We start from the raw sequence: 18,338 nt of genomic DNA on the forward strand, positions 1-18,338 counted from the left end.
CACCTTGGATTGGATGTCTAACGTTGTCAATGAAAGAGAGTTAGGTAAAGTGACAACCTTCTCCGTTAAGAGACCTCTGTCCGGGGAAGATTTACACACGCCCATCATCATCGAGTGGAGCTGGTTCACCAACATACCACACATACTCACGCAGAGTCTACATGTGTTAACACCACCATGCCTACTGTGGTCTTATGTCACCACCAAACTGAAATGAGTTACTTTTTTTTAAAGAGACAAACATCCCCCTAGAATCCTTATTAGTAAGATCTGTATCACTAGCTAACTAATACTTAGCCTGAATGCAAAAGTCGGCTCGCCACTAAAGCAAGAATATCCCAAACATTTCCAATGGCTTGCATGCACATTGCACACACGACCAGAAACAATGACTGAAATGTTCAAGGTGACAAATTCCCAGGCAAAGTTTCTGGCGGCATGGGCAACAAAACAGCTGTGAAACATTTCCTGTTGAGACAAAACATAACACGAGTATTATAATGCCAAATCATCACTTCGGGCATCTTAATGAACCCTTTCTTGCAATTCACCAGAGTTTGGAGGTTAGATCACTGGACTCACCTGTTCCGGTGATGACCGAGAAGAAGGCAGCGAGCCGGTCGAGCGTCACAGGTGAGTGTTTTCCTCACCTTGGCGGCTCAGGTGTGAGTGCATCTGTCTATCAAGACAAGCACGCCGTGTCGGGACATGACGGATGACACACCCACTGGAGGTGCGCAGCGCCCTCCCCTATCTCTGCTTGTCTTCTACTCCATCCAAACATTAGATTAGATTAGTTTAGATTCGAACTTTATTTCATCCCGTATTTGGAAAATTTTCTTGGTTACAGTAGCAAGACAGACAAAAGACACACAAGACATTGTAGCCCTAGATAAAAAACTGGAGCAACACACAGGATCTCCACAGGGTTGGGACCTTCTGCAGACATAATGTAAACAACCACACACACACAAAATAATAATAAATGTGATCTCTGTTCTTGTGAGATAGAGGCATATAACTAAAAACCTTCCTCTTGCTCCAATTTCTTATATATATATATATATATATATATATATATATATATATATATATATTTATATATATATATATATATATATATATATATATATATATATATATATATATATATATATATATATATATATATAATTTTTTTAATAAAAATATATAAATAACTAAGAGGCCCCAAAAGGCCCGAGGCGTCTCTTCAGGAATAACCGGTAAGGAGTCAAGGCATCTACACGGCAATTATTTAATCTAGTTACGCCTAAAATCGGGTTACACTTTTAGACGTTGTCACTTTTTACGTGGTAAAACACAACTTCAATGAGTGACCTGCCTTTTCAAATAAATTCCAAATTATTCCATTTACACATTCATCTGACTTTTGATGCAGACTTGAAACAGGAAGTGTTTCCTTACTTTTGCTCACTGCTCATTACAGAGTATCAAACACAACACCAAAAAAAAAAATCTACATGGGAGCCTGGAAAGGTGAGACAGGCCGTTTGGCCAGGGGGCACTTACTCACTGTGCCTGATGAAGGAATGATATCTGACTGGTTAGAGCAGCAACCGAGCCAAAATGTAAGGGAGTCAACTCTGGATGCATGACAAGGCAATTATGAGAGCTTTGTTTAAGCTTGCACAAAAGACTTGAGTATGGCCTCATTCATTTTTAAGGATAGGCAATCGATCTGATTCCAATACGTGCTAAAGGATTGTATATGACAATAAAATCATGCCCACTTATTAAGTAATTTGCCTATCATGAATACGCATTGAGAGTTAAAAAACAAAAAAAAGTACAAGACGATAAAAAATGGATATTTTAATTGGCTTTCTTTAGTGAAAACGTTGGTGGAAATTCCATGCAATTGGTGAGTTGCATCCCCAGGAAATAAAATCCATAAATCCATATTTCCATGCTAGGATAGCTAGCCTCCGCGATTCTTGTGAGGATAAGCGGGCCAAAAAATAAATGAATGAATGCCTTGACCATAATTTTCTTAACATTGTTCAATTGTCACTCAAGTGTGAAAATGAATTATCTACAGTTGATATTCAAACGTAAAGGAAACCCCCTGAAGAATGGCCATATTATTATACTGCTATAGATTTTTTTTAAATAAAAAATAAAAAAACAAATCTCTAATGACTTAAGTGGCATCATTTTACCTGGAATTTAGGGTGTTTGCCTGCATGATGAAAAGGTGTAGCATCATTTCCATTTCTTTTAACATATTCTTTAAGCATCATTTGTGACTAGCAGACAAACAGGAATTCCAATATAAAAGCTAAAGCTTTTTTCCCATATTAAATAATATCAGACATGTAAGACCCCTTGTTTTAAGAGTGTGTGCACACCAACCTATTTACCTCACTTAATTTTTACTTTCCCTGTAGTCTCCTGTATATGTATTTTTTAATTGTTAAAGCTCACCAGGCAGCATTGCTAAAAAAAATCCCCTTTTTTGTCTGTTTAATTTTGTAGTGGTATCTAAACTATTTTTGCATATATGTAAAACACATAGAATCTATTATATACAGTATCTATACAGTAAATACATCACAATCTGGACCTTCCTGTATTTGGGTTTGACTAAACACACTAGATGGCGTTTACCTGTCAAGCACTCTTGCTCAACCTGTTTACAAAGGAGCTGTAAAAAATAAAAAATATATATATTTGATCAAGCAAATCTAGTTGGATTTGTCTGAGACTTAAAATGAACAGCATATGCACACTTCGCCTTAGAAGCTGTTTCATTTTATTCATTCATTTTCTGAACTGCTTATCCTCACAAGTGTCACGGGGGTGCTGGAGCCTATCCCAGCCAATTACCGGCACCCAGCGGGGAACACCCTGAATTGAAGGCCAGCCAATCACAGGGCACAAGGAGACAAAGGACAACCATTCACGCTCACACTCATACCTAGGGGCAATTTAGAGTGTTTAACCACCCTACCATGCATTTTTTTCGGGATATGGGGGGAAACAGAAGTACCCGGAGTAAACCCACACAAGCCCGGGAAGAATATGCAAATTCCACACAGTGAGGACCGACCTGGGATTGAACTCTCGACCCCAGATCTGTGAGGCCAACGTGCTAACCACTCGCTCTCTTTCGTTTTATATACACTACATACACATCTCTTCATCCTTTGTTGTGATGATTTGTACTCGGAGATACACTCTATTTAGAGATCAAACCTGATGTTATCATTAATCTGTAAACCTTTGATTTTTTTAAGATTGACTGTAATCAAATATTTGCGATTATCTGTTTGTTTTATATGACACCAAGCAGTTTAATATTTCAATTAAATAGCAATAAACAAACAAAAAATGATTGAATTTAATTGGATTACTGTATGCAAGTGGTAGGCTTTGCATTCATTGAGGATTTCTCCTTGCAAAAGAAAACTATTTTTCAACATTCTAGTGTGATAGAGCAATGCTCAAGTATACAGTTTGGATTTTATATTGATGTATTTATCTTTTCCAAGGCCAATTCAACTTTTGAGGGTAAGATAGGGTTAGTAATGTATGATGTGTGTGACACACACTAATGTTTTCTTTTAGTTTGATTCTTAGAGCAGGAAAGGGTGTAAACTGATGCAATCTTTGCCTGTTTACAAATGCGCATCCCCTGACACCAAATTTGGTCAAATGATTTAAGTTAATTGTCTGGGTGAAATGAACACAAAGTTTATTCTTATAAACACATGCTGACTCCAGTACATTACCAAGGAAAAGAAAGATAATTGAGCATGTTTGTGCTTATTTATTAAGCGGAGTTATTAGACCTCCTGCTCTGTCATTTACAGTAGTTGACACAGTTTTAAAATGCTCATAAAGCTTTATTTGTTTTTGTTGTTGTTGTCTATTTGTTTGCATGTAACAAAAAAATGTGAAATGTGGGGGAGGAAAAGATAGGTATGAAATGACATTCATTCATTTTCTGAACCGCTTATTCTCACAAGTGTCGTGGGGGGTGCTGGAGCCTATCCCAGCTGACTTCAGGCAGGATACAGGGGACACCCTGAATTGGTGGCCAGCCAATCACAGGGCTCGAGGAAATGGACAACCATTCACGCTCAATTTCATACCTAAGGGCAATTTAGAGTGTCCAACTAGTTTACCATGAATGTTTTGGGAATGTGGGAGGAAACCGGAGTACCCAGAGTAAATCCACACAAGCATGGAGAGAACATGCAAACTCCACCCAGCAGGGCCGACCTGGGATCGAACCCAGGACCCTAGTACTGAACTGCTCATCCATCGGACCGTCCTGAAATAATTTATTAATAAGTTCATGTAACAATTCAGGCCACATGGTGGTGGGTTATCTTGATCATACAATTTTTTTTTTAGAAACATATATATAGTGCTATTATAACCATTATACTGCGTGGTACACGATCGATTGGTCGCCGGTCTTTTGGTCGCCGATCTTTTGGTCGCCGGTCTTTTGGTCGCCCGGAAGGTAAGTGATAATTACCATTTAAATTGTTGCTCAAATTCCCTAAATACAAACTGCGAATTACTATTTAGTCATACTTAATGCCCTATCCATTATTAAGCTAAAGAAAAGCTCCAAATTTCCCGGACTTTTATTGTTTTTTGTTGGAGAACTGGTTAAGACCCTGACTGATGTATTCTTAAAGGGACAACGCATGTACATACACACTAATACACTCACACGTCGGCTCAGTGAAACTGCTCATGGCCATTGTTGGCTTTTATTGATGCGTAGACCGTGTTGTTTTACCTTGTTTTGTCGCCAATCTTTTGGTCGTCGGTCTTTTGGTCGCCGGTCTTTTGGTCACCCGTTGTCGCGGTCGGGGCGACCAAAAGACCGGCGACCAAAAGACGCGACCAAAAGACCGGAGACCAATCGACCGCACACGATACTGGGTCATATCTGTGTCAAAGTTCATCGCATTCAAATGTCTTGTTTTCTTCTATTTGCAGGCTCATCAGATAAAGGAGCGGACTTCCCACCAGATGGTACCGGTGGAGACCTCTTGTGCGTCAGCAACCACATAAATAGAGGCTGCAGACCAACGCCCACCTTACTCTCTCAACAAGCATCCACAAGTGTCCGTGCAAGGCCTCCCAATTAACTTTGTTTTCTTTTTTGTTCATTGTGCTTCTTGCATCCTGCTTACTCTCGGATGTCATGGCCAGCTCACCACTGCAGCTGCTCGGTTTCTTCCTGGCACTGATCGGCGTGGCCACCACAGTGACCGCCACCGTCATGGTGGAATGGAAGACGCACGGACACTCGCATCGCATCATTGAAGGACTGTGGATGACCTGCAGCGTCGGACACAGGACCACCTGCGAAGTTCACGATTCTCTCCTCAAACTGTCAGGTAAGGCAGACGGACGCGTTTGTAGATTTGAAAGTTTGACAGTATCGGTCGGAAAGTAACTGAAGCAAGTAATGACTTTGAGTAATGGCCACACATGAACATAGAAAGGCAATTCATTCATTTGGGACCACTCCCAGATCAGGTCCAGATAACCAGGGCAATTCTGCTGGTGAGCATCTTCCTGTCCACCGTGGGGTTGATGATCGCCACTATCGGAATGAAGTGCACCCGCTTTATGGAAGGCAAACCCAACGCCAAGGGTGCAGTGGCTAGGATTGGAGGGATTATGTTCATGGTTGCAGGTATGAATTCTAAATTAATATACTTAATATTTTAGACACTTCAGCTCAGGAATTGTGAGGGAAACTTTTTTCCATGTGTTTTCCTGTTTTACGTTAGGTTTTGTTTTGTATGATGCCACCATAGAGTCATTCATATAGCAATGTTTACAGTATTTCAAGTCAGGTGTATTTACAGTACTTAGTCGTCATCTTCATAGGCACTCAATATTTTTTTAAAAATCAATGCCATTTCATGCCATTTCCAATAAGACTAGAATGGTAGCCATTTTTGAGTAGTTTTACTGATCATAGAAGGTCCACAGAGTATTGTGTTCTGTTGTGATATGTACACTAAATCTACCCAATAAAGAAAACACACTCCTGTCTTTTACTACGATAAAAAGTTTGATTCTAAAGTTTGAGTTTCATTTGTACCCAGCAGGAGAAAATAAGCATGTTATATATATATATATATATATATATATATATATATATATATATATATATATATATATATATATATATATATATATATATATATATGTATGTATGTTGCTCATGTTATACTGTCTAATATACAAATATAAAATGTGATTTTATATATCTTGTGCTTGTCACATACATACCTCTGCTAAATATCACAACACTATGCTGCCAAATTCATACAGATACATCATATCATATGGTCCAATGCAAAAAAAATTCAATTTCTCCCACTTGTAGCCTGTTTATAAAATATGTGTGCACTTTTGAAGTTTGTCGTTAAAGGAATAATCTTAAAATTCTTCCTATTTGTTGACTTATTTCCTAATTTTCACTAAGGCATTGAAGTTTGGCTGACTGGGAGAGATGGTTGGCATGTTTTCACAGCATTTATTCTTGTGCAGGCATAATGACGTTAATCATAACATCCTGGTATGTCAAGAAGATCATTTCCGACTTCCACCATGACCATCATCTCCACCGGTGAGCCCTCGATCTCTCTGACCAACACACATATATTGCTTCCAAGAATCCCTCCTGAATAAAATCTTGTTTAAATTGGGGCATCACCTGTCCTTAATATGCAGCTTTGAGTTTGGAACTGCGGTGTTTGTCAGCTGGGCTGGCGGTCTCCTCACGACATTTGGTGGAGCTTTCCTGATCTGTCAGAAGTGCTCAAGGTCATCTTCGACCAGGTCTATCAACTCCAATCGCCTCCTGCAAAACAACAAGTCCAACAGTAACTATGTTTAATCAGGAAAAAATTCATATGATCGTGACCATCGTCTCAAAACGACTTATACATACTTTGCACTGATTATTTTATTAACAATAAACCTGTACATAGGAATTCAAAATGCCTTGATAATCAAAGAATGGCCTCAGAGTAGTTTAATTTTAGTTTAGTTTCATCACGCAGCGGTTTACAGTTCATTATAATGTAGATTACAGATTAAAATATCATTTAAAGGTTAAAAAAAGTTGTTTTTTACTTTAAATAGAGGTTCCTATTGGTATTATTGTTTTGGTGTCAGGACAAATTGAAAATTATTTCCTGTCACCTAACAGAATGCGTTCAACTTTGAAGGTTTTACTTCCCACTGTGGCTTCCTAAATGAACTATTTACTTTTATATTTTTGTTCTGTCTTTTGTTTTTGTGATTTCATTCTATGACTATGTTTGTGTACAGTATTTTATAAGAAAAATAAAATTGTGTGTCCATACAGTTAGAGTTCACTGACAGAGCAGTGTAATTTATTTGACAGGGAGTGGCAATTTCCGGAAAAGATGTCCTTGCACAAAATTTGGCAATTAGTAGAGACATGAGACATGCATGTGGCAAAACATCAGATTGGACAGAGAGATTAGATGGTGCTGGGGGCAAGGGGGTTAGAGGTTTACTCATCAGCGGAAGTGTGACAATCTAATCTCTAATGCAAAAGATTTTTCTGTGAAGTTACATTCCTTCCTGGTACAAAGGAATGCTGTATCAAAACCAATAGTTGCTCCCGTGTTGCTGTTTCTATTGATGTGGGTCTTTCAGAAATATTTCTTTCTGGACAATACTGAAATCTTAACAAATAGCTATTTATTTAAGACAACAGCAACAATTGATAAAGCCAATTAGAACTCTTGTTTCGGATTGCCATTATAGTTTTGGAATGTCTCAACACTGGAATCATTTCCACAGAAGCATTTAATTTGCTATTTAATAAGTGTCTTACGTAGATGTCTTGGCGCATCCCAAATAGTATGCAAAGATGCCTCCAAGGAAGTTTTTTAAGTGTCTTGACCTTTCAGCAATTGATGATGGAGAAATGAATAGCTCTTTACATGAGTTGAGAAGAGGAGAAGCTGTTATATATAGCAAATAATTCACTTAAATTAACTTGAGCGCACTGTTCTTGGGTCCATTAAAGCAACTACATACTCAGTACAGGTTAGAATGACTAGGGTCGCGAGGGGTGCCGGAGCCTATCCCAGTTGACTTTGGGCCAGAGGCGGGGGACACCCTGGTGGCCAGCCAATAGCAGGAACATTTTTTTTAACTGAAATTAATGAAAGGTTAACATTTCAGTGGAAAAAAAACTTCCAATTTGTGAATCCACAATAATAATAATAATAATCCAATAAACTTTTTTTCTGAACCCCTTATCCTCACAAGGGTCATATATAGTGTATATATATATATATATATATATATATATATATATATATATATATATATTTAATGGACAAAAAGTCACTTTTGCTGTACAACTCTTGAAAAGCTATCCACAGTAGTGACCACCCTCTCTAATAGGGTTAAAAATACTCTCCAACAAAATAGCTCAAAAAGACACGTAGTAAAGAAAATATGCCTGCAGTTAGAATATTCAGCCACTAGATGGAGACTATTTACTTCAAATGAAAGAACTAAGAATCGCCGAAGAAGTCTACAAGAGTAAGGTAACAGTACGCGATAAAGTTGGTCAAATGAATCAATGGTATGGATTTATATTGCTCAATAGGATCATCTGTAATGTAAATGTGAGTATTTCTTTGGATAAATACTGTGCTATTTGTTGGAGGGGACCGTTAAGATTCCTCGAAGACCCCCAGTGGAAAAAGAGCAGCCTGTAATTGTTGTCCATTCATTTGAAGGAGGAGGAGTCACCGGAGCCGAATAGGGGGGCCCCGGCCCCTGCCCCTACCCCTGCCCCGGCCTCTGCCGCGGCCCCGGCCACAACACAAATGATCTTCCCCGGCTGAAACAGCTTTTAATCGCAAGGTCCTCCACCCCCAGCATGCTGCGCGACATCTCCGGAGTATTTAAATGGACACCAAGTCGAGGTTGACATCCTTGTGTTGACTGACAGCCAGCCTCAGTCGCGACTGCACTCTTCCCTCAGGATGGACGCCAACTTTTTAGCCGTCTTGTCCGCTGTCCTGCTCGCCTCCGTCCCCCCGTCCGCGTCCTCCCTGGAGCCTTACGACCTGTTGTACGACGAGGCGGTGCGGTCGTTCTACAGCGGCGACTACAGCGGCGTGGTGCGCTCCATGGAGGGGGCGCTGGCCAGCTATGCCGGCGTGCGGCGCACCAGGGTCCGATGCCGGCTGAAGTGTCAGGACCAGCATCCGTTCGGGGACCCCGTCTCCGAACTGGGCTTCTTCGATGTGGTGCTCCGCAGAGCGGCGTGCATAGACGCCTGCATGGAGGAAAACATCGGTGTGCAGTCGAGGCATATGATCAGCGAGGATGTGGTGCACGATTTCAATAGAAGGACCCCCTACAACTATCTCCAGCTGGCTTATCTCAAGGTAAGAACTGGTCTTTGGTCAGTGAGGGGGAGGGCGTGTGGGGGTGCTGTGAAGGGCTCTTGTGAATGGGCTGCATTGTTGTCCACTCAGCAGGGTTAGTTTGTGTCCCTGCTGTTTCCTCCTTCTCATCACAAGTTGCTGCTAGGCAACGTGATGGACAATGCAGTCAGCTGATTGTAGGAGAGTTTACAGCAGAGGTGGCAAAATGGATTTACAAACTTAAGTTTAAAATTTGGTTCATCTTAAAAAAATACATTTAAAAAAAGCCCAGTCCATTTTCAACCTATACGTGATCCATTCTGCCCTTCACAATCAATAGTCTTACATAAAGTGATGTATACTATACTACAATGAAATTCAGCTGATAGTTGGTGACAGTTATTAGTATGAGTGGTTATCACGCCCGCCTTACAGTTCTAAGATCGAGGGTTCGATCCCAGGTCCGGACCTTCCTGTGGGGAGTTTGCATGTGTTGCTTGTGTGGGTTTTCTCCAGGTTCCCCGGTTTCCTCCCATATCCCAAAAACGTGCATGGTAGGCTGGTTTCAATTGGCTGGACAGCAATTCAGGGTGTTCCCCACCTGGTGCCCATACATAGCAAGGAAAGGCTTTAGCAACCCCCGTGACACTTTGGAGAATAAGCGGTACAGAAAATGAATGAAAATATTCCAAATTCATCCCTTTTTACCAGTATTTTCCTATTCTATGATTGAAATGTCAAAATTGAAATTTCTATACTAATGATGGTATCACAGGTACAATAAATCAGATAAATCCCTATAAATGGTCCTCGTAGCCTACCAAATGCATTATCCTCCATTTGGATTCCGTAAACTTTCACCATTTTAAATGGAGCACTGAGCTCAACATTCACAATTTAGGAGGTCCAATACAAGGTATATGTGTTTGAATTTTGCTTGCATTACTTCTGTGTGCTTATTGACCATTGTTCACATAATCTGATTTCCTCCCAAGTAGCACAAACCTGCATGTCATTTAAAAACAGTTACAAAACCCAGTCTTATCGGGGTTATCATTTTTGCCTTGCAAATAAGGTTTTAGGTTGTATTTAGTTTTCAGCCCTGTCTATGTAACAATAAATAGGGAGAGAGAGTTCACTTACAGATCCCTATTTAAATTTTTTAGCTCACAAATAACCTACACTTGGTTTTGCAATTTCACAAATCATGGGTTAAAAGGAGTTACCAAACCTTATTATTTAAATAAATGCAACTAAGAATGTCGTTCTGATTTCCTTACGTAATGCTTAAAAACAATCAACAAAAATCAATAAAATGTCATTGTTCACTCCCCCATGTTCAATTGAACCATTAGATTCCAATTGCATTAGTTAATCCTTCATCTGCTGTTTAGATCTTGTCTCTAATACCAGTCCATAATGAAATGTTAACCTCAGATCCTCTGACCCTCCACTTTCCATATTATCATCTATTTGGAGCTCAGATGAGACACTGGCGGTCTCCGCTCATGAAGAACTGTGAGCTAGTCATCTGGCAGAGCTTGCCCAGTGATGACACATGGCTTCCATGATCACAAGATGTGGGGAAGTTGTTTGACACTGAGCCGTCTGTTTTGGACATTTCCTTTTGAATCAGCAGTCTGAACGGGTTCATTCCTAAAGTGCTAATCAATTAGACATCCCCTTTCATCTGTTTTGACCATCTGAAATTCTCAAGAAGCAACCACAACACCCCTCAGGCATATGTTTATAAAAGTTCCAGAGCGGGACGCTGCGATAAATTCATTTTAAATCATAGCCAGGACTGTCAAAATCACTGCCGATGGACTACCAGGTGAGGAAATGGAAAGGCGGGCGGTCGGTCCGTGTGCACGTGCTGTCTTCATCTTCGACATGTTCAAATGCGATGTGCACATTTTTGGGCTCTCGTGTGCTTTGGAGGCACTTGGTGTTTTTCAAAATAAATAAAATTCCTTCAGGGTTCGGCGTTCCGCCTTTGCACGTCTCGCGTCAGTATAATGCAGCCCTTTTGGGCCCGTTGGAAGGGGCTTCCACAGGCTCTGACTGTTCTGCTCCCTCAGTGCTGTGTACATCCTCGCCTCGCCCATCATTTAGTGCTCGCAAATATTTTATTTTCCTGTTGTGGTCTGTTTGCTTTTCTTTAAAATGAGTGGCAGGCTGTAGCTGTGACCGGGCTGTGACAGGGGTCTGTGGAACTGACCACGAAGGATAAAAAAGCCAGAGTCTCAAAGCTCCTGATTTTATCAACAGCTGCTGGGGTCTTAATCGAACACTGCTGTGTGTTGTTCGCAGTTTCATTTGATCCCAATGTATACTTACAAGTTCATTCCATGGGTGAGAAACACAAAAATTCCACCAGTACTTGTATTTAACATACTACTCGGAAATTATTGTTAAAAAAACATTTATCTTGTTTTTCAAAACACAGGCTTTAATTTTTGAACAAGCTCATGCATAAGATATCATTATGTTGCTATGGTTTGGTGACTAGTATTGATTGTACATCAATGTGGGGTTCTGATTGTTGATGTACTCAAAACAGAATGTATAAATTGGGGTTATGCAAAACTTTACCTTATTGCCGTTTTGATGCAAGAATCAGGCGTTGCTTACTTTATCACCTCTGTGTTCTTTTGTCTGGCTTTCAGCAGAATTAACCTAAAACCATCAACCTGTTTTTCCCCTAAAAAAACTTAATTAAATGATAGCATTAGTGTCTTATTTCTATCAAAGTAGTTTTTTTTTTTACTAAAACATAACCAAAAGTGACTGAAGTACACAATTTATTCAGATTTTTGGTATATGTTCCTGATCACATCTCTATAATTTCTAGTATTGTAGCCAAAGCATGAGGGACAGTTTTATTGATCACATAAGTTATGTGCGGTAAATTGAGCCATGTTGTTTTTGTAGTATTCTTCCATAGAAAGAATGTAAGAGTTGACCCACGTATGGGCTGCCTTTAATGCTTGTGGGTGTTTTAGTAGTCATGTGATTCATACATAACCACTCAAGTTAAATGTTTTGACTTGGCTACAGCTCAACAGGAATCTTAAGGATTGTGTACAGTTCTTTCAAGTATGTTACAACACCAAGGAGGGTCTTTATGTGCAAGTTGTGTGTGATTGATTGTTGTATTTCATTCTTTTTCCTACATGGACGATTGTAGAGAAACCAGTCTTTTCAGAGGGGGATCGCGATCAAAGGGCAGCTGCAATGATGATATTCTTCTCTGTAGTTGGAAAATGTGAGTTTTTTAGGCAGATTGAGACATTAGATTAGATTAGATTAGAATTTTATATCATCCCGTATTCAGGAAATTTCTTGGTTGCAGTAGCAAGACAGACACAAGACACACAAGACATTGTAGACCTAGGTAAAAACTGGAGCCACACACAGGAAGTCCACAAGGTGGTTCTTGAGTTTTTGTTTGTTTTTGTTTTTTAACTGAAAACACCAATGGGTCAGATGGTTGTTTGTCACCAAGTGGGTTTGATCTGTTTGCTCTATTTAATGGCTCGTAAAAGAGTTTAAGTGGTTGCTTAATTAACTGGGAGCCTGAAAGGAAAGGAACGCCATCTTAGATTACATCTGAAGGCCTCTCTGATTTGTATTTTACCCAGACAGCCAGACAGTCTGGTACTTGGCCATGCAAAAGTCTCCTGCATGACTGGACTTGAGTGGGTAGCACACATTAGGAATGTGTGTGCCTACTGCTGCACACCACACCCATTTTGTTTATTCGCCTGCTACCTAATGAGTTATTGAAGAGGAATCGGTCTGTTGGGTTGATGAGTTGTATTTCTGCCATTAGGTTCGGGAGGAGGACTATAGGTTGAAATCAATGTCTCTTTTTAGAGTAATGAAAATTGATTCATATCCAAACGGACTTGCAGACCTCCATGGAAGACCTTAACATCCTGTAATTGAATGCCCAGAGCAGCTGGTCAAGCACGTTTTACATATACAGCACAGTATATAAATATCTATGTGTGGGTGTGTCTATGTACACACAGATGTTCCTCTTGGGTTTATTGCACTGCGTTCAAGGTAATAAACACTGCAAACACAGGATTTGAGAGGATTTGTACTAATCTAGTTTTTTTTACTAACTTGGATGATTTGTTTGTTTCTCATCAGTAGAAAGAGAAAATATTTCTGAGTGTCCTGTTACTCCTGAACATTTCTTTCTAGCTTATAAATATTCGCACAATGAATACATGTCTGAAACTGTAGTAATAAATACACAGTGCCAATAGATTGTGAAGCTTCTGTGAACAAAAATACTCCTAATCACAAAAGCACTCCAATTTCTCAGCATTTGTAATTGATGTTATCTGAATTTGGACAGTTTTACTGTTGTCAGCATGTATGGTAAATGGTCTCAGAAACTTCCACTTCATACATTATACAAGATACTATCTGCTTGAACGACAGTCACCTGTGAGGTTGAAAATGAAGCTGTAAATCATGCCTACGTTTGTCGTGAGATGACGGCCTATCCATCATGTACTGAGAGCAGCTTGTTTTGCATTTTTGACCCCAAAACCTCCACCGTTTCTTCTGAAAATTCCCCCTAGGTTAGTTTTAAGGGGTTAGTCCATGTCTTGCTATATACTATATATTTTGCTGGGATAAGTTACTATGTGATTCAAATTATTATATGCATCCAAAAACCCAACCCTAAAAGAACCCACTGCTATAAATTATGTCATGTGATTTTGTAAGCGACCTGTAATAATAATTCCTTGTAGCTTTGTTGAACTCTTAGATTTCCAACTTTGACATGAACCCAGTGACCTTTTGATCTTTTCATTTGATCCAAGTAGTATTTTCCTTTGGGGAAACAGGTAGCGTGACACCTTACTTGGGGGTCACGAGAGACTGCCACTGACCCCGCCGCATTGTCTTCGCATCTGCTTTACATCACCACAAACTGCACCTAATGACATTTCTCAAAAGAGTTTGACCCTAGGAGCCATTGACTAAGCCTTATGTCATTTTGTGGATTTCTGGAGACCATATCATCTTCAGCCAATTAGAGACAGTCAAATTACGGCTCTAAAAATGTCTTTTATGGAGGTCCAATCAAAACACAGTAGCTTTTACTGGTCAAGCTGCTTCAATGCAGTGCATAATGATGATCAAATTTCCAAAGTAACCCCTTTAAAAGTAGCTCCAGAACGTGGTTTTATATCTAATGGCCTCCAGATATGATGGGATACGTTAAAGTATTAACCTTCAATCATCAGGCTCCTGTGCCAAAGATTTATTGCAGCGAACACTCCAAACAGGTCAAATGGAATTTAATATATCAAGAAAGAAAGTGAAGTTGGCTCTGTTTGCTCATTTTTTTTCGACAAACTGAACTGATTAACAGAGTGAAAAGTGAGACAGACAAATCACTCAAGATGGAAAATCCTTGACAGCTTTTGGGTCCAGTATGTTTTTTTAAGTCCAAACAAATGAATCATGATGTTGTTAGGAATATTTTCTAAAAGTATAGCTGCAATGGAAAAAAAAATCACTATTGCGATCTCTTATACACAATTAGATGTCAAATAGGGGCCGCAAAATATTTTCCTGCCAGCTGCTATTGATTGGTCCCAGGCAATGTTCCCTCTAATTTTTCGTTGGTCTGAGCAGAAAGTGAACCTCCCTGAGCGCACTGAGTACCAGTGTGAGCGACATCATCGGTACTCGGATGATTCGCCTAAAGACGTTTCGCCGACGGACGTTTGACAGACGGGCAGGTCACCGAATGGACGTTCCGCCGAACGTTCATTCGGCCGAACGGAGGTTTCGCCGAAAGGGGATTCGCGCGCTCGCCCCGCCCCCGGATCGTGTGTGTACAAGTTTTTCAACCTCGGCCCGCGGGCCATATACGGCCCGTTAGGATTTTTAATCCGGCACGCCGCCGGTGTTGTCCAAATTATAGTAAAAATCAATGTTAGTCTACCATCAATGGCAGCCCGGGAATAAGCACTATTGGGCGGGCAGATGTAGCAGAACCGAGCCGTAAAATGACAGCAATCGGGTCAAATCCATCCTAAAACAGCATTTAATGATGAAATACAAATACTGGAGCTCTTTGGACATTGGAACCGAGCCCAGGGAAGTGAATTCCTCGGTAAAATGTCGTGATGATATCGCGATGGAGGCAAAAAAACGTCTATATACGTCCATTCGCCAAACGGCTCAAAATGCTCTCAAATTCGGTCAAATCCAGCCAAAAACAGCGTTTAATGATTAAATACAAATACTGGAGCTCTTTGGACATTAGAACCGAGCCCAGGGAAGTAAATTCCTCGGTAAAATGTCGCGATGATGTCGTCTCGATGTGTCTCTCAAATTCGGTCAAATCCAGCTGAAAACAGCGTTTAATGATTAAATACAAATACTAGTATTTGTATTTAATCATTAAACGCTGTTTGAACGAACGTTCATTCGGAGACCTGTCCGTCTGTCAAACGTCCGTCGGCGAAACGTCTTTAGGCGAATCATCCGGTCACGACATCATCATTGCTCGCTATGGGCACACCAGTATCACACCTGCCACAAGCAGGTGCATGTCAATGTTCCCTCTAATTTTTCATGTAAAACATGCTGTAAAACACGAAAAACATAAGTGGACAGAGCTACTGCCACTGGCTGCCGCTTAAACGGCGCCATCATGAAGAAAGGGGTAAAAAAAAAAAAAAAAAAAAAAAAAAAAAAAAAAAAAAAAAAAAAAAAAAAAAAAAAAATCCGTTTTTTTTTTTTACTGCGCGCCATAGGATTGCTGCTGCGCAGAGAAGACGAGAGTAGTGCGCAATTGCGCACGCGCGCAGCTTAGAGGGAACAGTGGTCCCAGGGCCACAAATTTAACACATTTGAAAATCACAATTTGTGCATGAAAAGGTCAGGGTCACATTCCACGAACACATTAATCAAACTACTGTTTTTAGAAGATGTTTTCTTGGTATAACAACGCCTTTATTTACCCTTTAAAAGCCTTTTACCCAGGTTGGCCAGATGTTTGTTTGTAAAAACAGCAGTGGCGCTCCTTCCAGTCATTATTGTAGCCCAACCGTCTGAGGGTGTAACACAAGAGACCTCTGACTATAAAATTGTCTCTGTTAATTCCCCAAATTAAATGTAGATTGTCATTACCTCAGAAGAATTATGCACAAAATTGAACTCACATTTCTATCATTATTCTCAATTGAGGATTTATGCAGAATGTGGTTTGATTTAATTCTTAATTGCCATCTGTGAGTAATACCGGGTATTGCGACAGGTTTGCCTTGCTTCACTGTTTTGGTCAATTCTATTTGCATGTTTACTTCAGAGTTGGACATGACGTAAGAGACCCTCACAGAAAGCCAACATTTTGGAGGAAAGAACTTCAGACATGACACTTAAGGGTGTCGGATTAGCCCTCATGGGTCCAGTAAAAGGGAAGACATCAGTCTTGTAAAGTATTTTCACTGGATAAATAATCATCGTGCACATGTTGCTATCCTAAACACTTGTGTGACATGGCCAAGGTTCGAGGCCTGTGTAGAGTTCGGTGACTGACGGGTATCAGATGTCTTGCTCTCGGAATAGAAAATGCCAGAGATTCCATTTTGCAAGGAGATCAGTATTTTAGGTCTGTTTGATTTATTACATTAGGCATTTCTAAAAAAAAAAAAAAAGAGGGGTATTTTCAGCATCATTTTCTGCCTTGGTAATCTCAAAATAAACATTTACTAGCTCACTTGACTCTAAATAGGACTTGGTGAGCCCTACAAATACCCTCAAACAATCTTGCTACCTGGATTGCTTTGTAGAAAAAGATTTTTTTTAAAGCTGCTTTTTTATCTTTCAATCACAAACTATGTGTTTAAAACCTGATTAGAAGCGAAATACTTCAACTATAGAATACATGTACATCTTAAAATTACTATCGAAATCCTGTCATTGAGGCTTTTGTGTTTTTTTTTAGCTCTAAGCCATCAACATCTGTCAAACATCATCAATATCTGCCATTCATTAGGTTAGGTTATTTATTTTTTTAGTGGTGGTTACACCATGCTTGAAGGCCTCTGATACCCCTCTTTGGTGGAACTCTTTGAAAATTGCTGACCCAGGCGAGTCAACATTGCCCCCAGATCTTACAAATATAGCTGCTCCAAGCTTCACTGGCAAAAAAGCTTCTCTTCAATGAAGTAAATAGTGAGCTAATTTCCAGGTTCAGTTGACCTTCTCATGAGATTCAACAATTTTCTGTGCAGGAATTTTATAGTTGACGTAGTAAAAATGTGAAGAATCTAAATCTTTCCTTTCATGCTTCTAAACTAAGCTTTTACAAAGACTGACCCTTCTTTTCTTTTTTATAGTCTAAATAAACCTGCGCATGGGTGCTTGAGTGGTTTCAGTTAATTATACAGTAGGCGTGATCTTGTAGCACATGTTTGCTTTTGGGGGTCTTCTTGGCAGAACTTTAAATAAAACATAGACTTTGTAAGCTACGTAATACATTATACATAAACATAACTAGTTACGATTATGACTCCAATCCACTTGGCAGTTTTTTGGGGGGAGGAAGAACTTCTGTTACTAATTACTAAGGGGCAACACCTACTTATTAAAGCTGTGCAAGGGGCTCACCTTGTGGGCTGGTTACCAGGCAACGGGAACACAAACAAAACTCGTATGGTTTACTGAATGTCCTCATCTGTGAGATATTTTATCATGGCTTGGTAAGGACTCAATACCTTGTCATCAAATTAATATTTAATACACAAAACAGGAATTATTTGAATTTAATTGGTTTAACCACCAGTACTATATTATCTCTGTTTATTTTTTCAACCAGCACGTTTATATGCTTTCCTCACTTTC

At 39.8% G+C, this 18,338-nt stretch overlaps 2 protein-coding genes across 2 annotated transcripts in view; both read left to right on the plus strand.

Annotated features, from left to right (window-relative positions):
- Positions 1–5,113: 5,113 nt before the first annotated feature.
- On the plus strand, positions 5,114–7,406 carry LOC144079477 (claudin-19). The gene is made up of 4 exons (XM_077608262.1): positions 5,114–5,405; positions 5,543–5,707; positions 6,574–6,652; positions 6,757–7,406. Exons 1-4 carry the CDS (start codon positions 5,210–5,212, stop codon positions 6,920–6,922), a joined length of 606 nt encoding a protein of 201 aa, XP_077464388.1. The 5' UTR covers positions 5,114–5,209; the 3' UTR covers positions 6,923–7,406.
- Positions 7,407–8,601: 1,195 nt separating this feature from the next.
- Positions 8,602–18,338, plus strand: part of p3h2 (prolyl 3-hydroxylase 2) — a 37,545-nt gene continuing 27,808 nt past the window's right edge. Inside the window, exons 1-2 of the mRNA XM_077607820.1 lie at positions 8,602–8,699; positions 8,814–9,470. Of these exons, the coding sequence (XP_077463946.1) occupies positions 9,063–9,470 (408 nt within the window). The 5' untranslated portion in view covers positions 8,602–8,699; positions 8,814–9,062. The remainder of the gene's footprint in view (positions 8,700–8,813; positions 9,471–18,338) is intronic.

This window comes from Stigmatopora argus, chromosome 8 (assembly GCF_051989625.1).
Source record: "Stigmatopora argus isolate UIUO_Sarg chromosome 8, RoL_Sarg_1.0, whole genome shotgun sequence".
In the NCBI taxonomy this organism is placed as follows: domain Eukaryota; kingdom Metazoa; phylum Chordata; class Actinopteri; order Syngnathiformes; family Syngnathidae; genus Stigmatopora; species Stigmatopora argus.

What these genes read in the sequence shown, in the direction of transcription:
- LOC144079477 (XM_077608262.1), top strand. Translation starts at nt 5,210, where the DNA reads ATGGCCAGCTCACCACTGCAGCTGCTCGGTTTCTTCCTGGCACTGATC. An exon ending in GATTATGTTCATGGTTGCAG is followed by an intron (nt 5,708 to 6,573) that starts GTATGAATTCTA and finishes ATTCTTGTGCAG; the next exon opens with GCATAATGACGTTAATCATA. An exon ending in CATGACCATCATCTCCACCG is followed by an intron (nt 6,653 to 6,756) that starts GTGAGCCCTCGA and finishes CTTAATATGCAG; the next exon opens with CTTTGAGTTTGGAACTGCGG.